Genomic DNA, 15,198 nt, shown 5'->3' on the forward strand with positions numbered 1-15,198 from the left:
TTTCCGTGCCGGCGGCCAGCACAGTAGCTCGCCCCATACAACCCAAATTATCTGCTCACAAAATAGAAGATATCACTACAACAGGTATGCTATTCATCTTCCGAAGTATATCACTTGTGAGAGTAACCGGGATATTGCTGGTGCGAGCTCTGCGACTCGTCCCAGTGGGGACAATTTTTGCACTCGCATAAGCTTAAGTTCGGATCAGCCCAGCTTGGTAGCTACTAAATGCGCTCATGGGAGGGAAAGAAGTGAGGGAAGCATTGGAGGAAGAAGGGGAGGAGAAGGAGAGGAAGAAGGGGAGGAGGAAGAAGGGGGAGAGGAAGAAGGGGAGGAAGTAGAAGAGAGAGGAGAACTATTCGTCCGCGAAGGACTCCGAATAGAGTCAAATTGGTCTAAATTGGTGGAGTCGGATGGGAGTATCGGCGGTGGAAGGCCCACTACGGAAGGATCCGGCGAGAGCATACCTCGCATATGCTCCATTGGAGACCATGTAGATGGTGTCACGGTTCCAGACTAGCAATCACTATCAGCACGGCCAGTTTCACGACCACCCGTGATAAAAACCCACAGGCGGAACGACTTCAAGTTCTTCAATTGGAGTCTCGTAATGCAGAACCACTACTGGGTGGTTCCCTACGGCGTCCAGAACCACAGCAGACAGTGTTTCGAAGTCTTCCTCCGAGTGAGAAGATATACACGAGATTTTGAACGACTGCAGCTGTGGTAGCGCAGGAAGGAGAGCCCCAAGAATGCCCCAGTCCCGAGAGCTCAGGTAGCGCACCGAATCACTTGAAGGACTATCTGTGAGTTCTACGTTACGGACAGACCAGGGCTCCTGAGCACCGCCCCCACAATTTTTGCGGGCCGCCATCACGTAGAGATGCACATGAACGGCAGTCTCTCTAGCACCGGCCATGTCGTTGTATGCTTCTATCTCGCCCTGGAAGCGATAGGTATCTGAAAAACGATATCAATGCAGTGGAGTCAGCGAATTATTCTTTTCCTGTAAATAGATAAACATAGCTCACGTTCTGTTGCTTCGAGCTTGTTGAATCGCGAGCGGCGCACATCCGGGTCATTCAGCATGCTGGCTACGAGCTGTATCATGGACGACGTCTGAGGGGGAAGCAGAGCATCTGCCCCCATACGCCTGATGCATTGGTGACGTGTACTAGCAGCAGCGAAGATCCATGCGGCGACGGCTAACTGATCGGAACAACGCGAAGTCGTGATGATCTCGACGTCTTCGAAGGAGGCATGGCAGATATTTGCGGTTGGTGGCATGGGCAAAGAACTATCGCCCCAGGAGACACGGTCCAGGGCAAGTTCTTGCAGCTTGCGTATGTCTCCCAGAATGCGCATCAAGGTGAAGAGCGACTGTACCCGTAGTGCGCAAAGTTCCACTCGACTAAGGCGGCACAGAGATTGTTTGAGACCGGCGCTGCGGGTGAGCAGCGGGATTGGAGGAGGAAGGAGATCTTCGCTCGCATGCGCCTTTATTTGCCGACAGTTTTTTGCCAGGCGAAACAGCGATATCCAGAGAGGGCCACTCGGGAAAGTTTGGCAATCGTATCCGATCGAAGTAACGAAGTCCGCGAGCCATCCAGAGAGCGATGAGTGCAAGATGGCGTAAAGTGTACGACAGTCGTCGTATGAGCGCAGGGTGAGGTCCGCGAAAAGCCTCGGGCGCAATATTCTGCTCCATGAGATTGAAACTATGGCAAGTTTCGAAACCTCAGCTTTGAGGACTTGTCGTGCAGCTATCAAGTTGGAGGATAGCACAAATTCTATGATGATGTCTTTGATTTCGATGGGTAGCTTAGCCAATGAGTCAATGATCAAGTGGACGGGAACATCAACTGGCGGCGGCAGACTTGGTGGTAGCGCTTGTGGTAGCGCCAGTCGCTTCCCGAAGTCGAAATATTCACTGTTTTCAACTCCAGCAAGTGTCAGTCTAGTCTCGCATTAGAGCGCAGAAGCAGTGTACTTGTTGCTTACTCTGTGGCATCCGATATTCCGCCATTCCAGGCGGCGAGAGAAGTAACGAGAAGTCATCAAGTTCAGTGTATGAACTTGAAGATTCGGGAGAGCTTGGAGGCATGACTGTTATTTCGAAGTCGGAGTCGCTTTCAAGATGTCCCCAAGCGGTTTCAGATGACATATCCCCTGGCGGCGGGGGGCTTGGGTGTCAGCTTGGTGATGGACTAGAGCGCAGACTTACTCTGTGGCATCCGATATTCCGCCGTATCACCCGGCGGGAGGAGTAGTGAGTAATTATCAAGTTCGCCGGGGAATGAAGATTCGGGAGAACTTGAAGGCACGACCGTTATTTCGAAATCCGAGTCACTCTGATGTTCCAAAGCTGTTTCAGACAACGTATCCGTATCGTCTGCCTGCGAATCGTCCCCAGGATTCTTGAGAAGACAAGAACGTCACATATTGATAGATAGAAGTGCGAACGCTGAGACTACTGAGATCGTAACAGAGACTTACTGTCTGCTCAAACTCGATGCTAGTCATGTTGGGGCACGGTCACTGACTGAGCTGTATGTTCGAAGGAGGCGTCAAGGGGCGGAGGTTAGAGCATCGCGTCCTGCTCATGTCAGACGCCGTCTCTTCCACGTGATAAGATTCTGCCTCTGTATACTGCTACCGGCGATGTTTTGAGGATATCGTGAAATCCCACGTACAATCTGCCGTCAATGTTTGCAGGTCCATTTTGTGACACAATACAAGCCCGAAGTCAAAACACAGCCGATAGTACAGTATCCAGATGGGGTATATAATTAGATCTGAATAATGATAGATGCGATGAGAGAAGGCTGCCAGCAGCTGGTATAGTACGGCGAAGCCGCTGTCATGAATGTGGTTCAGGCGTAAGACCTGAGCGGCACATGTACCATCAGCAATTCTCACCATGGCCAAAGTATATGAGAAGCTCACCAGCGATGAAGTGGTCTTGCTGCTCGTTCGTCATCTCCTCGAGGGTCATCTGGCTCGTCTCCTCCAGAAGAAGCGTCGCCAGGAAGCCCGTCGCCATGAATGGCACACACACGAACAGCCTATTCAAAATTAGAAAATGTACAGAGACCACAGCATCTCAGGATAGCGTACGCGTTAGCGGTGGACAGGCTCTTGTTCCCGAATATCGCAAACTGGCTCACAATCGCGCCGACCTTGCCCGCCGCTGCGGACAGACCATGGCACGTCGAGCGGTATCGCGTCGGGAACAACTCGCCGGGGACCATGAACGTTGTCGTATTCGGGCCAAAGTTCATGAAAAACGCAGCGATGATGAAGAGGGCGAGCATCGCCTTCGTACCCGACGTCGTGCCGAACAACGAGAGCGACGAGGGCTCTGCGCCGGGAAACTCCGGGCCCGACGACTTGGTGGCATGCGGGAATATTGCACCTGGATAAGCCTGAGTTCAATAGTTCGTATCTGCAGAGTCGCCTCGAACGCACCCATGACGATGAAGAGCACTGTCAGTACTGCGAAACCAATCAGTTGTATTCGCTTTCTCCCCCATTTCTCGATAAACAGGAAGGTGACCCAGTAGCCAGGAACGAGTCCGACGCCGGAAAACAGCAAGTTGGCGACTGCGAGGTCAATCAGATCCCGGAAGACGTCGCCGGCCGACAGTGGTGGGATGCTCGACGTAGTGCCGTTAGATCCGTTGACCGTGCCCGGTACAGTGCAGCCGATTATAGACCGTGCGATCCCAATCGAGCAAAAGAGGCTGTCTGTGTTCAGGCCAACACCATAGAACGCGATCTGCACAACCTTTAAGAATGTGACAGAGTGGTAAAAGAGAAGCACTCACATCAACCGCGCACCACGCGTACGCGCAAGCGAGCAAAAGGCTCAAGTTCTCCCATCTGCTGAAATGGCGCCGGAAGTCCTTGAAACTCGCCCTGGGCGCATTGACGCGGATGACCACCGAATCTTCGTCGAATTGGTACTTTCCGGTGTGGAGAAAGGTCTCGATGTCTCTGACCGCCTGTAGGTGTTGAGCTCGATTAGCGCCGTTCCGCGCGCCAGACTATAGCTCAACGTACCTGCTTAACGTTCCGCTCGATGTCCATTGTAAACCGTGGCGTCTCGGGGATAGTCAGCCGGAAATACAGTGCAATGGCAGCAGGGACGCAGCCCAGACCGAGCATGATCCGCCAGGCACGATCGATGTCCGCCTTCGTATCAGCCGCCGCGCCTGTAGACGGAAATGTGTTCTTGAAGCCTAGCAGGCAGAGGTACCCGACCAGGCTGGCGACTGCGTACATCAATATTAGAGCCATGGGTAAATGAGAAAAATGCATAGAGCTTACAGAGCTGGCCCCAGCCCTGATTGGCGAAGACCGCTGTCATCATCTTGCCCCGGATGTGCGAGGATGCAAACTCGGACGAGATAACTGCGCTCAATGGATAGTCCCCGCCGATACCCAGCCCCATCTGCGTAAAAGCATCAACGGAGGCCACTGAGAGGAGCGCAAATGGCGACACTCACAACAAACCGCCAGATGATAAGTTCCGCAAAGATGTTCATCGTTCCGACGGTGCTGTCGGCAGATAAAGCCTGTCCAAAGGTGCCGATGATGATGATGATGAGCTCGATGCCATCTGCAACTCGTGTCAGTTGGCACAATAGTCTCGATATTCAGCATCAATGCTACGCACACATCCGCTTCCGGCCCGCCTTGTCTGCCAGGCGGCCGAACACGAGCTGGCCGATGAGCGTTCCCACGGGCGCGGCGATCTTGACGGCATTCGCCAAGGATGCGTTTGGGCGCACGCTGATGTTGCCGTTCGCATTGAATGTGGTGGAATACACAAAGTTGAGCATGACAGACGCAAGGGTTATCGCGAAGATGTCGTATCTGCACAGGGTTTAGCCTATAGCCTGGAGGCAGCTGATTCGACGGCACATACGCATCTGTGAAGAACCCCACGCCTGCTATCAACGTCACCCTGAAGTGAAACCACCTATTGCACAGTGAGATGGACAGTGGCGGTACTAGACAGCGAACAGCGCTTACGAAAAATGCGCGCCATCCACCTCTGCTAGTGCAGACTGCCTCTCCTTCGAGAGGATGAACCCCGCTCGTGAATTGGGCGGTTCAAACCCGTCGCGATATGGTAGCGTCATGTTCGCCGTCAGCGTAATCGTGACGCGGTCTGGGTTCTGCTCGTCCCGTCGTGCGATATAGCGGTTCGAGTCTAGCGGCGCAAGGTCTTCGTACCCCAGGCGCGACTCTATAGCGCCGTAGGAGCCCGACATGCCGCTAGGGAGGTGCGCCTTCGACATTGGCGAGAGCTCCATGTCTGCGGGTTTGCCCGCGCGGCGCTCGTGGCTGCCGTGCAAATGCGACGCGGCCGTCTCGCTCGTCCCGCTTCGCTGGCGACGATACGCATCGCTCTGACGCGTCTGGGCAGATGAGTATGAGTTGAAGCGGACATGCGCCTCGTCGTCTGCGAGCGTGTCGATCGGAGGCTCGAAGGACGGGAGTGGCGGGACTACAAAGTGTCGTGCCGCCGCCGGGTGCTGCAGCTCAGAGTATTCGGAGAATTGGTCGGGCTCCGGTACAGACAGCCCGGGAGGAGCGGTTGTCGTCGCTGCGTCGTGTTGCATATAAGGGCTGTATTGTTCTAGTCTGTCCGCGTGCTGCTCGCCCTGGCCATCTACCCGAATCTGCACGTCTTGAGCATGGGATAGAATGCCAGACATCCCGGTGGGCGATGGCAAAGGATAGTGGATGGAAGTAGATGGACGATATAGTGTGGACGTGGCTTGCGCTTTAATACAAAGCCAGCGGACAGAACGATCAAAGTCTAGACGTACTCAGCCAGCGCTAAAGCATCACCCCAGCATCCAGAAAGAGCTGTACACCGCCCTCCGCAGACCCTTGTATCGTTGTGGATCCGAACTCTTGCTTCGTAAGTGTCTGCCTCGATAGGGACACTGAGACTAAGATTCAGGATATTTGAGGCTTTAAAGCTCTGAACCTACCATTAAACCGATATGATGGTTGTAGTATATGACGATGAAGATAGATGTTGCCATGCGACCCAACATCCCTTACAGCAAAATGCTGTCCCAGTACTTGCCTAGGAGAAGTTCCTGAATCAAAGACGCAATGAAAATTATGAGCGTGCGCCCATTCGGTCCGCATTCGCGGAGCTGCTGTCTGCGATACACTTGGCGAAGGATGCGACTGGGACGAGTGCGCGTAGAGGATAAAGGCACGATGAAGACAGGTCCTGTGTTCAGCGTGATCTGGCAAGCAGTGTATGACAGCGTGCGACAGAAACGTCAAACCAAGGTATCTGCGTACCTGGATCACCAGTACGCTCGAGTTGTAGAGATTTACTCGACCAGTACCTGGATCAGAGGAACGTGCACAGAGGAATATTTTGATTGGTCCATCATGTGAACGTGCGCTGCTATGATTCTTGCTAAAACTATTAGAAGTAACGGGAGCGTGAGAAACAGTGTATTCCACAGGGACGAGGATTGATATACTTGCCTAGGCCTGTGTTGAGGTTACAACTTTCGAGAGGCGAGTGGGCTCGAAGCGACACAGCCTTGTTGTTCAGTGTCTCATTATCTGTGGTGCCCTAGGCATTGCATAGGCATCTGCGCAATTTCTCTGAAGTCTTTCTCGCACCGCCAGCGTTATAATTCGAGCAGGAGAGTGCTGGACTCCGTGCACCTGTCATCGCCTTCAAAAAGGACCCCGACGACCGGCCATTTGACGCCTGAGGTATCTTGGGCGCTTCCAATTTCCCCGCATTTGAGTTGCGATCGGTAATCCCTCGCTCATTTCGCGTCTATACCGCCTCCTTTGCCCTTAGGCTGTCGTGCCTCCAGGACATATCGCTTCCAAAAGTCCTCGAGTTCATAATCTGCTCGTGTTGGTGACGAATATCTCTCTAAATACGAACTCGGGGTAGCCGGCCTCCGCCAAGTTGTGCCAGACATGGTACGAATAGGCGCATCTCCGACGCCTGCTGCAGCACCTCCAGCATTACCGAAAGTATCGTTCACTAAAGTCGAAGACGATGCATTTTCGGGAGTGGGGAGCGTTACAGACTCTCAGACACGGTCGTATGGCTGTAAGTCCCGGACAGCGTCGTGTGCACAAGCAGACATTCCAACGAGAGTGCTTGACGCGTAGACAACGACGGCAGTCCTTTCAGGCTCCCAGAACAGTACATTCGCTATATAGGTGCGTTTACTCGAACAAACATGTGTCGCAACGGTCATCTTTTCTACAGAGCCTCTGGAGAGCGAGCTCGCGGTGCAAGTCGAGTACGACATGGACGAGCAAGGTACACGACGTGGCGTATTCTCGGACTCTCTCTCATTCATTCGTAGACCAGGAATGGATCGACAGCGTCAACGCTGATAGGCGGAACGCCAACCTCGACAAAGTGTCGTACGAGACATTCGAGGTCATTATGGACAGGCTGGAGAAGGAATGGTTTGACTTGGTGAGTACGCTCGAGCGTTGTGTCGCTTGGGCATCTCTAATACACCTTAAGACCAAGAATCTACCGAAGCCAGACCTTGCCATGCCGTCGGAAGATTCTACATGTGCCATCTGTGACGACTCGGAAGGAGAAAACACGAATGCGATCGTTTTCTGCGACGGCTGCAACCTTGCTGTGCATCAAGGTACGCGTTGTCTCTGCCGGGTATATTTTAACGTCAATCGTCGTTTCGATAGATTGCTACGGCGTTCCATACATTCCGGAAGGACAATGGCTATGCCGCAAGTGTACAGTGTCCCCTGAGAACCCGGTGGTGCGGACTGTCGCTCTTCGCTGGATTTCCCGCTGAGCTGTGTTGGCCTAGTCATGTATCCTGTGCCCGAACGAAGGCGGTGCGTTCAAGCAAACCGTGCATGGCGAGTGGGTGCATCTCCTCTGCGCAATCTGGGTGCCGGAAACCCGTGTGGCGAACGACGTCTTCATGGAGCCAGTCACTGGTGTCGACCGAATCCCGAAGCAGAGGTGGAAGCTGGTCAGTGTAGATTCCCCTTCGACTTTCAATGTGTATCTTGACTCTGCGTCGCAGAAATGTCAGCTCTGCGATGTCCGTACGGGCGCTTGCATACAGTGCATCAAGAATTCGTGCTTCTCTGCTTTCCACGCCACATGCGCGCGCAAAGAAAAGCTGCTGATGCCGATGAAGGCATCCCAGGGCTCTGAGGCGCCAACGCTCGCGGCATACTGTGAGAAGCACCTGCCTGTAAGTGCACCAGCGTCACCACATCCTCAAATACTAAAACCGGGCATTCGCAGAGAGAGCAGGCAGAAATCCGTCTCGCGGCCCTTAATTCTGAGCAGAACAACAATGTGCCTGACGGCGCGGACGCAAGCCAGACGTCCAAGACCGCCCGCGCGTACGCGAAGACGTACAAGCCCGGCCCGCCGCTTGTGCCCAAGATCATCGTCGACCGCATCATGCAGTACATGCGGATCAGCATCCGCCAGAAGCGCGAGTTTATCGTCCTCGTGTGCAAGTATTGGAGCCTGAAGCGCGAGGCGCGCCGTGGGGCGCCGCTGCTTAAGCGGCTCCACCTCGAGCCGTGGACGGCGTCAGCGGGCGGGAGGAACCAGAGCGATGAAGACAAGGCGTTTAAGCTCATGGTGCGTGGATGGCGGATATGTAAGCATGGAAAGAGCTGACCTGTTGCATGTTCAGCTGCTCAAGGATCTTCGGGGCGACCTCGAGCGGCTGCGGTCGCTGGCGGATGCTACTCGCAAGAGAGAGATGCAGAAGTTGAGACAAGCGAACTGTATCCAGCAGGTCCTGCGGGATATCCTCTATCCTTTCCATCCGGCCATGCGGAGTGTATTCGAGAACATCAGGAGGCAAGTCGCTCTTTGTACTAGTCCTGATCTACAAGCTAATTACAACGATAGTGGCGACAAGAGCGATTATTTCCTCAGTCCGGTCTCGAAAGCAGACGTCCCTGATTACTATGACGTCATCAAGCGCCCGATGTCCTGGAGTGTCATTGACAAGAAGCTGACTGAACACCAGTATGTCGACCTCCAGGAGTTCAAGGCATGTGATGCACCGCCGTGCTCATCTCAGAGGCTGACCTAAAGATGTTCCAGGATGACATTTATCTTGTCCTTAACAATGCTATGCTTTATAACAAGCCCGAGACAGCTTACTTCAGGGCTGCCCGTCGGATTAAGACCGCCGCAGAGCGCGCTCTCCCTGATTTGGATCGCTTCGTGAACCAAAGCCCGTCTGCGCCCTTGGCCGAACAACCTGACCCGTCAACTCGGCCTGAGCAGCCGGCTGTTGGCGATTTGGAGCCCTCACTGTCTATGCTCGATCTCCTCGTCGATCCGGAACGAATCCGCAAAGAGTGTCGTTTCATACTTGACAAGCTGCCTTTCGACTCGCTTTTCAGCTACGAGTTTGGCGAGCTGAAGCCCCCGCCAACCCCTCCCCCAGCTCCCCTGAACCTGCCAGCTCCTGTACCGAAAGAAAAGCGCGACCGCAGGTTTGAGAAAGCGCGCGCTAAGGAGCGGCGAGCGTCAGCTGCTGCCAGCGCCAACGCGGCACACCCGAAGACTCGACGCGGGAGAGCAGCGGCGGGTATAGCAACGGCGGAGGCCCCGCCCATCGAGCCTCCTACTGATGCTCCTATTGAGATCCAGCCCGAACTCGCACCAGCACAGCCCGCAGAGGAGCTTGTCGCAGAGCCATCCGTCCTGGAGCACGAGCAGCCTGCGGCCGAGGGCGAGCCCCCGGCAAAGCGGCAGAGACGAGACTGGAAACACTCGAAGCGTACACTGGCCATACGACCGGGCCACTCCGAAGTGCCGCTCATCGTGGACGACGTCGACGCGCGCCAGTCGTTCTCCAGGTTCGACGAGGGCTGGATCCTGCCCGAGGGCCAGCGCCGGCACCCGCGCCCGCCGTCAGAGAAGGCAGCCGAGCCGAAACGCACGGGTGCGCGGTCTGGTGAGTAACTTTCTTTTGACGTGGTTGTTGCAATGTGGTGTACTGACAAGCGTGCACGATAGTGGAGCGGCCGGTGTCGACTACGTCGAATGTTACTGCGAGGTCTGTCGAGCCTGCACCTGCGCTTGGGCTTGAACCCGACCCCGACTCCGAACTCGCACCTGAGGCCGAGCTGGGGCCTGAACTGGAGACTGGCCCGTCAATGTCACAGCCGGAAGAGGCGCTGCCTGCTTCGGCCGCGGAAGCGCCGGACGAAGAGTCAGAGGCGCCCGAAATCATTCAATCGACGCCCTCGCGGCCCACCACCCCAATGGAAGTGGACATCGAAGATCCCACTACGCTGGCCGAAGTCTCTGCGCCAGCCTCCAGCTCATCGTCCCTACAGCCTGAAGCTGACGCGGTTCCACAGGAGCAGGGAGAGCTCAATGCCGAGGCTTCGCACGAAGAAGAGGCAGAGTCGCCCGTTGCATCATGGATCGTCGAGCTGGTACCTGAGCCTCCGGAAGCCGAGGAAGGCGATTCGACCCCCATCGCCGCTCCTGCAGGCCTTCCCTCAGTGGAACCAGATATTCCCGCAGACGCCGAGATCCCGGCCGAGACCGAAATCTGCACCGAGACCGATTACCGCACCGAGACCGATTACCGCACCGAGACCGATTACCGCACCGAGACCGACAACCGCACCGAGACCGACAACCGCACCGAGACCGACAACCGCACCGAGACCGACGACCACACCGAGACTGACGACCACACCGAGACTGACAACCGCACCGAGGCCGACGCCACGCTGTATCTGGAGGAGACGCCGTCTGCTGAACAGCCCGAAGACGTGTCCATGGCCGAGGTCGATGAAGATCAGGCGTCAGAGCTGACGGCACTGAGTGACTCGGACTCGGTCAAGTCCCCGACGCGCGGCACGCGCCGCAGGGATCTCGGGCAAGACGCGTCTGCGATGTCCTCGGAGGAGCTCACACAACCCTCGCAGGAGCCCGAGGAATCTGCGCAGGATGGCGAAGACGAGATAGAGGTCGATGAGGCGCCCGTGGCCGGGCCTTCGGGAGTAAAGGGCCATTCAGGCCGAGGCCGAGGCAGAGGCAGAGGGAGAGGGAGAGGAAGAGGAGGAGGAAGAGGAAGAGGAAGGAAATCGGCGGTGCTGCTGCCGCTCGACCCGGAGGCGGGGAAAGCTGTCTTGAAGAGGGGACAGGCGGTGCTCGAGGGTGGTACTCTTGGTGAGTGGCGGCTGTGATTTAACACGGCCTTTCGCTGACTTATCTTGCTCTATGCGCGTAGTCTGGGCAAAGTTCAGTAAGTGCAGCATCTATTGTGACCCGCGCGATCCCTAATTAGCATGCTAGCTGGGTTCCCTTGGTGGCCTGCCGTCGTCTTCGACTATGACGACGAGACCGTGCCTGCATCGCTGAAAATGGAGAGGACGAAGAAGGAAATGGAGAGCGAACACGTGCACATCGTTCGCTTCTTCGACGAGCATGACACCTGGTACGTTCCGGCATTCTCGACTTCTCGTCATAGCACGTTTGTCGCTGACGACATGCTGCAGGCAAACGATTGGCTTGGACCAGATTTTGATGCTTGGCGAAGACGACAGTGCGTATGCCCAATTCTGGCCAAGATAATGGTCGCTCATACGTTGCAGATCTTGACGAGGATATGCTTGCCGCAAGGTCACGGAGGCAGATTTGGAAACATGCCAGACACAGACCTATGTGTCGAAAAGCGTACCTGTGAGTTGTTGGCTCTGATGTAGAAATGCAACTTATCGTTGAAATGTACTGTAGACGCGCAAGAGAGGAAATGGAGATTTGAAGAGTGCCTCACTCCCGTTTGCGTGAGATTCCCTTCCGCGATCCTTACATCTGCTCATTGCATCCTTGTATCGTTCATTCTAGTGTTGTCTATGCTATGCGGCTTCGCTATGTTGTTATATACTACGAATGCATCTATTATTTCCTACATCTTGTCTGCACTATCGGAGCGTTCCACTGGGACGCAGAACGAGCCTTATTGCTAGACGTCCCGCCGGGCCTACCATGTTGCCACTCTTTTACTACCTCCGTGTGCAACATGCTTAACAGGCATCGGCTATTCTCGCTGTTGTGCATGATCTTGCATGTAAGTGCACATTTGTTCACTTTTGTGTGCCTACACAGACACAACTTGGAGTTATGAGAGTCTTGACTTCGCTAGGCATAACATTTATATGCACAATCGCGCACCTTTGCGCATCAAGTAATATTCATCACGTATTTAAATATAATACTCAAAGGAGTCAATATAGTTAGGCTTGTCATTGGCTGATTGGGAGGGAGGTTGTACTGTAAAATTTATACGTCAACTTATGCATAGGTTCATTATTATTCACAGATAAGAAAGATTGCTATGCCACTCCTTGCAGAGTTAAGAATATTGCAAAAATAAGGCATATTTTGAGTAAAACAATTATAGTGCTGCAGCATCCACACAGTTTGGCGATGTGTATGGCTCGAAATATAGCCTTGGTATGTTAATATGCAATCTATATAGAGCTTGTACCAGTAGTACTAGTTGTCAGGAAGCTATCGAGCAAATTTGACACCCCTTCGTAGTCACGCGCGCTACTTTTGTCGGCCGCTGTAGATAGCGTACTTATCTAATCTATTTGCGCGTCGCATCTTATCGAAGTCTCGGGGTATTGGGCGCCTGGAGACAATGGCGCTCCGACGACTTCCGGCAATGGCCGAGCGGACATCCCCCAGATATAATATCCTGATTTGACTCAGGCACTGCCTCTTGTTGCTACTTAGTCTTGGTTTCGGGAATTCTGACCTGATACTTAAGTGACTGACCGTACAGAGTGCGGTCTCTGTGAACACCTTTCAGCAAAGAGAGAACGAGACAGGCTCCCACTTACTCCAAGTGAGAATCTTTGCGTCTCTTTTCACGCTCGCATATGAAAAGTGGTATGGACTGTAGACCTCGTCTCATGCCACATGTCGCGCCACACTCTCAGCTTTAATAGTTTGCACCCGAACGGTACATCTAGAGCACGCATCAATGATCTCCCTCCAGAGCTGCTCGAGGATATATTTTGCACCTGGCGTCGCTCCCTGTGGACAGAAGCGACAGGACACTGGTGGTGGAATGCCCACGCGTGGATCAAGACCCTGGCGATGTGCAGATACTGGTATGCCGTCGCCCTGCGATGCACTAAGCTCTGGAGCTACATCCAGCTCGACTGCCCCGGTGCAGCAAAGGCCTACCTCGAGCGCTCTGGAAGCGCACCTCTCTATGTGATGGGACAGGTAGAAGACATTGTTGGCCACCGATTTAAATCGCTAGTTCTGGTCCTCCGGGAGCTGCCTCGGATACACTCATTGAACCTGCGATATGGACCTTCCGTTTTCGATAACAACATTCTCTACTGGCTCTTGTATGGCACCACGGCCCTTTGTCTTCGATCGGTGTGTCTGGGCTACACATTCCCCTCCCAAGTTGTCATGTATAATCTCTTGCCCCTCCCATGGAAGACTGCCCAAACTACTCACCTCGAATTTCGAGACTTTGGGACAAGTTCTGTTATACCTGCCCTGCTGCCGACCATCACTCATCTTCGCCTTCTCAACCCCCTCGAACCATGGAGCGTCCTGGATATAACAGGCCTTTGTCATGCACTTCGGGAAATGCATCTACTCCAATCACTCGAATTGACGGACCGGGACTCTGATATGCACAGGACTTGGGCGAGCGCAATGCCCGAGAGAATTTCTCTACCTGCGCTCCGTAGTTTGCGTATCGAGGGCCGCCCCACACAATGCCAAGTCCTCCTCCACACATTACACTTCCCTGCCACAACCACTATCTCCATCTTCCAGTACATCCCAGTAGAAACCGAAGACGACAGGCTAAATGTGCCGGCCTCGAGTAGAAACGAAGTCATCCGCGCATACGCGTCCACAATCAGCCGCGCGGGCCAGCTAGACGACTCGTTAGTCGCAACGCTATCCTTCCGTACGCGCTACATCCCCGATCTATACACGGACAGCGCCTCGCGATTCCGGATCACCTTCGAGGCGTGGCCGCAGGACATGGGCGCGACAGGCTTCAAGTTTGCGGCCCGCACGCCGACCTTCCAGCTCGAGACGGTCCTGTCCGACGCCGACTTACTGCTGCGCGCCGTTTGCGGCACGCTCCGCCTCGACTCCGTCCGCGCCTTCTACCTCGGCGATATCCCGAACGTCTCGCGGCGCTGCTGGATCGCGGCACTCCGGCACATGGCGCGCCTTCGCACGCTTTGTGTCGTCGGCGCGGCCGCGGACGAACTCCCTGAGGCACTCTTCGCGCGCCTCCGCCACGCCACCCCCGCCGTCGTCGGTGACGGTGCGCTGCGCGGGCCGTTGCTCTGTCCCGCGCTCGAGCGTCTTGTTCTCCGCAACGTCGTCTGGCAGCCGTATCACAGCACGAATACGGCCCCGCGGTGTTTGGCGCATGCGTGCGCTGATGCGCTCACCGGAGGGGCACTCGGCACGCGCCTCCGCCGCTGCCTCCTCGGACGCCGCGTCCGCGGAGCCGCCCTGCGCCGGCTTAACATCGTGCGTGCAATTAACTTTGGCGAGGACGAGCGCGAAAAGATTCGGGAGGCTGTGCAGGAGGTCGTCTGGGACGGTGTGTTTGAGGACCGTGAGGTGGAGAGTGGCGAGAGCGACGAGGACATCACGGACCGCTCCGACTCAGGTAGGTCACGGTCTGGGGACGGTGGCTCAAGCGAGCATTCTGGAAGCGAGTTGGATAGCGATAGCGATGCGTCCGATGATGAGGACTACGATGACGAGGACTACAATATCTAGCGGCAAGCTGGCTTGTGCCTTTGGGTGGCGATACCATAGTCTTCCGTCTTTTGCACGCGATGCGGGTACTATCGGCCTGCCACCCTGGCCGGATACTCTGTACACATTTTGCAGACCATCTATTCCTAATTATCTCGTAATAACTCAGTAGCTAGTATGAATGACATGTTGTGCCTCTGCGTACACCTACAGAGTTATATCGCTCGTTGTGGAAAAAGCGCTTGTATTGCAAGACTACGACGGGCCACTGAACATAACTTCCGCAAGTGCAACCTATGAGTGGCGCAGAAGAACCCCTATCGTCGCCTTTCTTCGCTCACTAGTACAGGAGAGCAGCAGTGCAAAAATTTAATCATTTTAGAGAC

General features: G+C 54.8%; 4 protein-coding genes across 4 annotated transcripts; 2 read left to right on the top strand and 2 right to left on the bottom strand.

Moving 5' to 3' along the window:
• Positions 1-37: 37 nt before the first annotated feature.
• Positions 38-976, bottom strand: PHACADRAFT_264313 (uncharacterized protein). The gene has a single exon (XM_007400991.1). The coding sequence runs from the start codon at positions 917-919 to the stop codon at positions 545-547; it is 375 nt and encodes a 124-aa protein (XP_007401053.1). The 5' UTR covers positions 920-976; the 3' UTR covers positions 38-544.
• A 1,929-nt stretch (positions 977-2,905) lies between these two features.
• Positions 2,906-5,147, bottom strand: PHACADRAFT_105051 (uncharacterized protein; the record flags this gene model as incomplete). The annotated part of the gene is made up of 10 exons (XM_007400992.1): positions 2,906-3,065; positions 3,118-3,361; positions 3,469-3,778; positions 3,828-4,004; positions 4,063-4,274; positions 4,330-4,453; positions 4,509-4,621; positions 4,679-4,878; positions 4,931-4,984; positions 5,038-5,147. The coding sequence occupies 10 exons, from the start codon at positions 5,145-5,147 to the stop codon at positions 2,906-2,908; spliced, it is 1,704 nt and encodes a 567-aa protein (XP_007401054.1).
• Positions 5,148-6,799: 1,652 nt separating this feature from the next.
• Positions 6,800-11,960, top strand: PHACADRAFT_213668 (uncharacterized protein). Its single transcript, XM_007400993.1, has 18 exons — positions 6,800-7,114; positions 7,177-7,227; positions 7,277-7,330; positions 7,377-7,492; positions 7,544-7,676; positions 7,729-7,805; positions 7,857-8,024; positions 8,079-8,252; positions 8,306-8,653; positions 8,709-8,878; positions 8,930-9,074; positions 9,128-9,989; positions 10,052-11,221; positions 11,283-11,297; positions 11,348-11,489; positions 11,551-11,597; positions 11,647-11,734; positions 11,789-11,960. Exons 1-18 carry the CDS (start codon positions 6,979-6,981, stop codon positions 11,814-11,816), a joined length of 3,924 nt encoding a protein of 1,307 aa, XP_007401055.1. The 5' UTR covers positions 6,800-6,978; the 3' UTR covers positions 11,817-11,960.
• A 1,019-nt stretch (positions 11,961-12,979) lies between these two features.
• Positions 12,980-14,984, top strand: PHACADRAFT_213670 (uncharacterized protein; the record flags this gene model as incomplete). Its single annotated transcript, XM_007400994.1, has 1 exon — positions 12,980-14,984. The coding sequence occupies one exon, from the start codon at positions 12,980-12,982 to the stop codon at positions 14,831-14,833; it is 1,854 nt and encodes a 617-aa protein (XP_007401056.1). The 3' UTR covers positions 14,834-14,984.
• Between the last annotated feature and the right edge of the window lie 214 nt (positions 14,985-15,198).

The sequence above is a fragment of the Phanerochaete carnosa genome (assembly GCF_000300595.1).
Source record: "Phanerochaete carnosa HHB-10118-sp unplaced genomic scaffold PHACAscaffold_11, whole genome shotgun sequence".
In the NCBI taxonomy this organism is placed as follows: Eukaryota; Fungi; Basidiomycota; class Agaricomycetes; order Polyporales; family Phanerochaetaceae; genus Phanerochaete; species Phanerochaete carnosa.

Bases quoted from the DNA above. Each gene is read 5' to 3' on its own strand.
- PHACADRAFT_264313 (XM_007400991.1), bottom strand. From the start codon at position 919: ATGGCCGGTGCTAGAGAGACTGCCGTTCATGTGCATCTCTACGTGATG.
- PHACADRAFT_213668 (XM_007400993.1), top strand. From the start codon at position 6,979: ATGGTACGAATAGGCGCATCTCCGACGCCTGCTGCAGCACCTCCAGCA. The intron at 8,025-8,078 runs GTCAGTGTAGAT...TCTGCGTCGCAG, and splicing joins CGAAGCAGAGGTGGAAGCTG to AAATGTCAGCTCTGCGATGT. The intron at 11,490-11,550 runs GTACGTTCCGGC...GACATGCTGCAG, and splicing joins TTCGACGAGCATGACACCTG to GCAAACGATTGGCTTGGACC.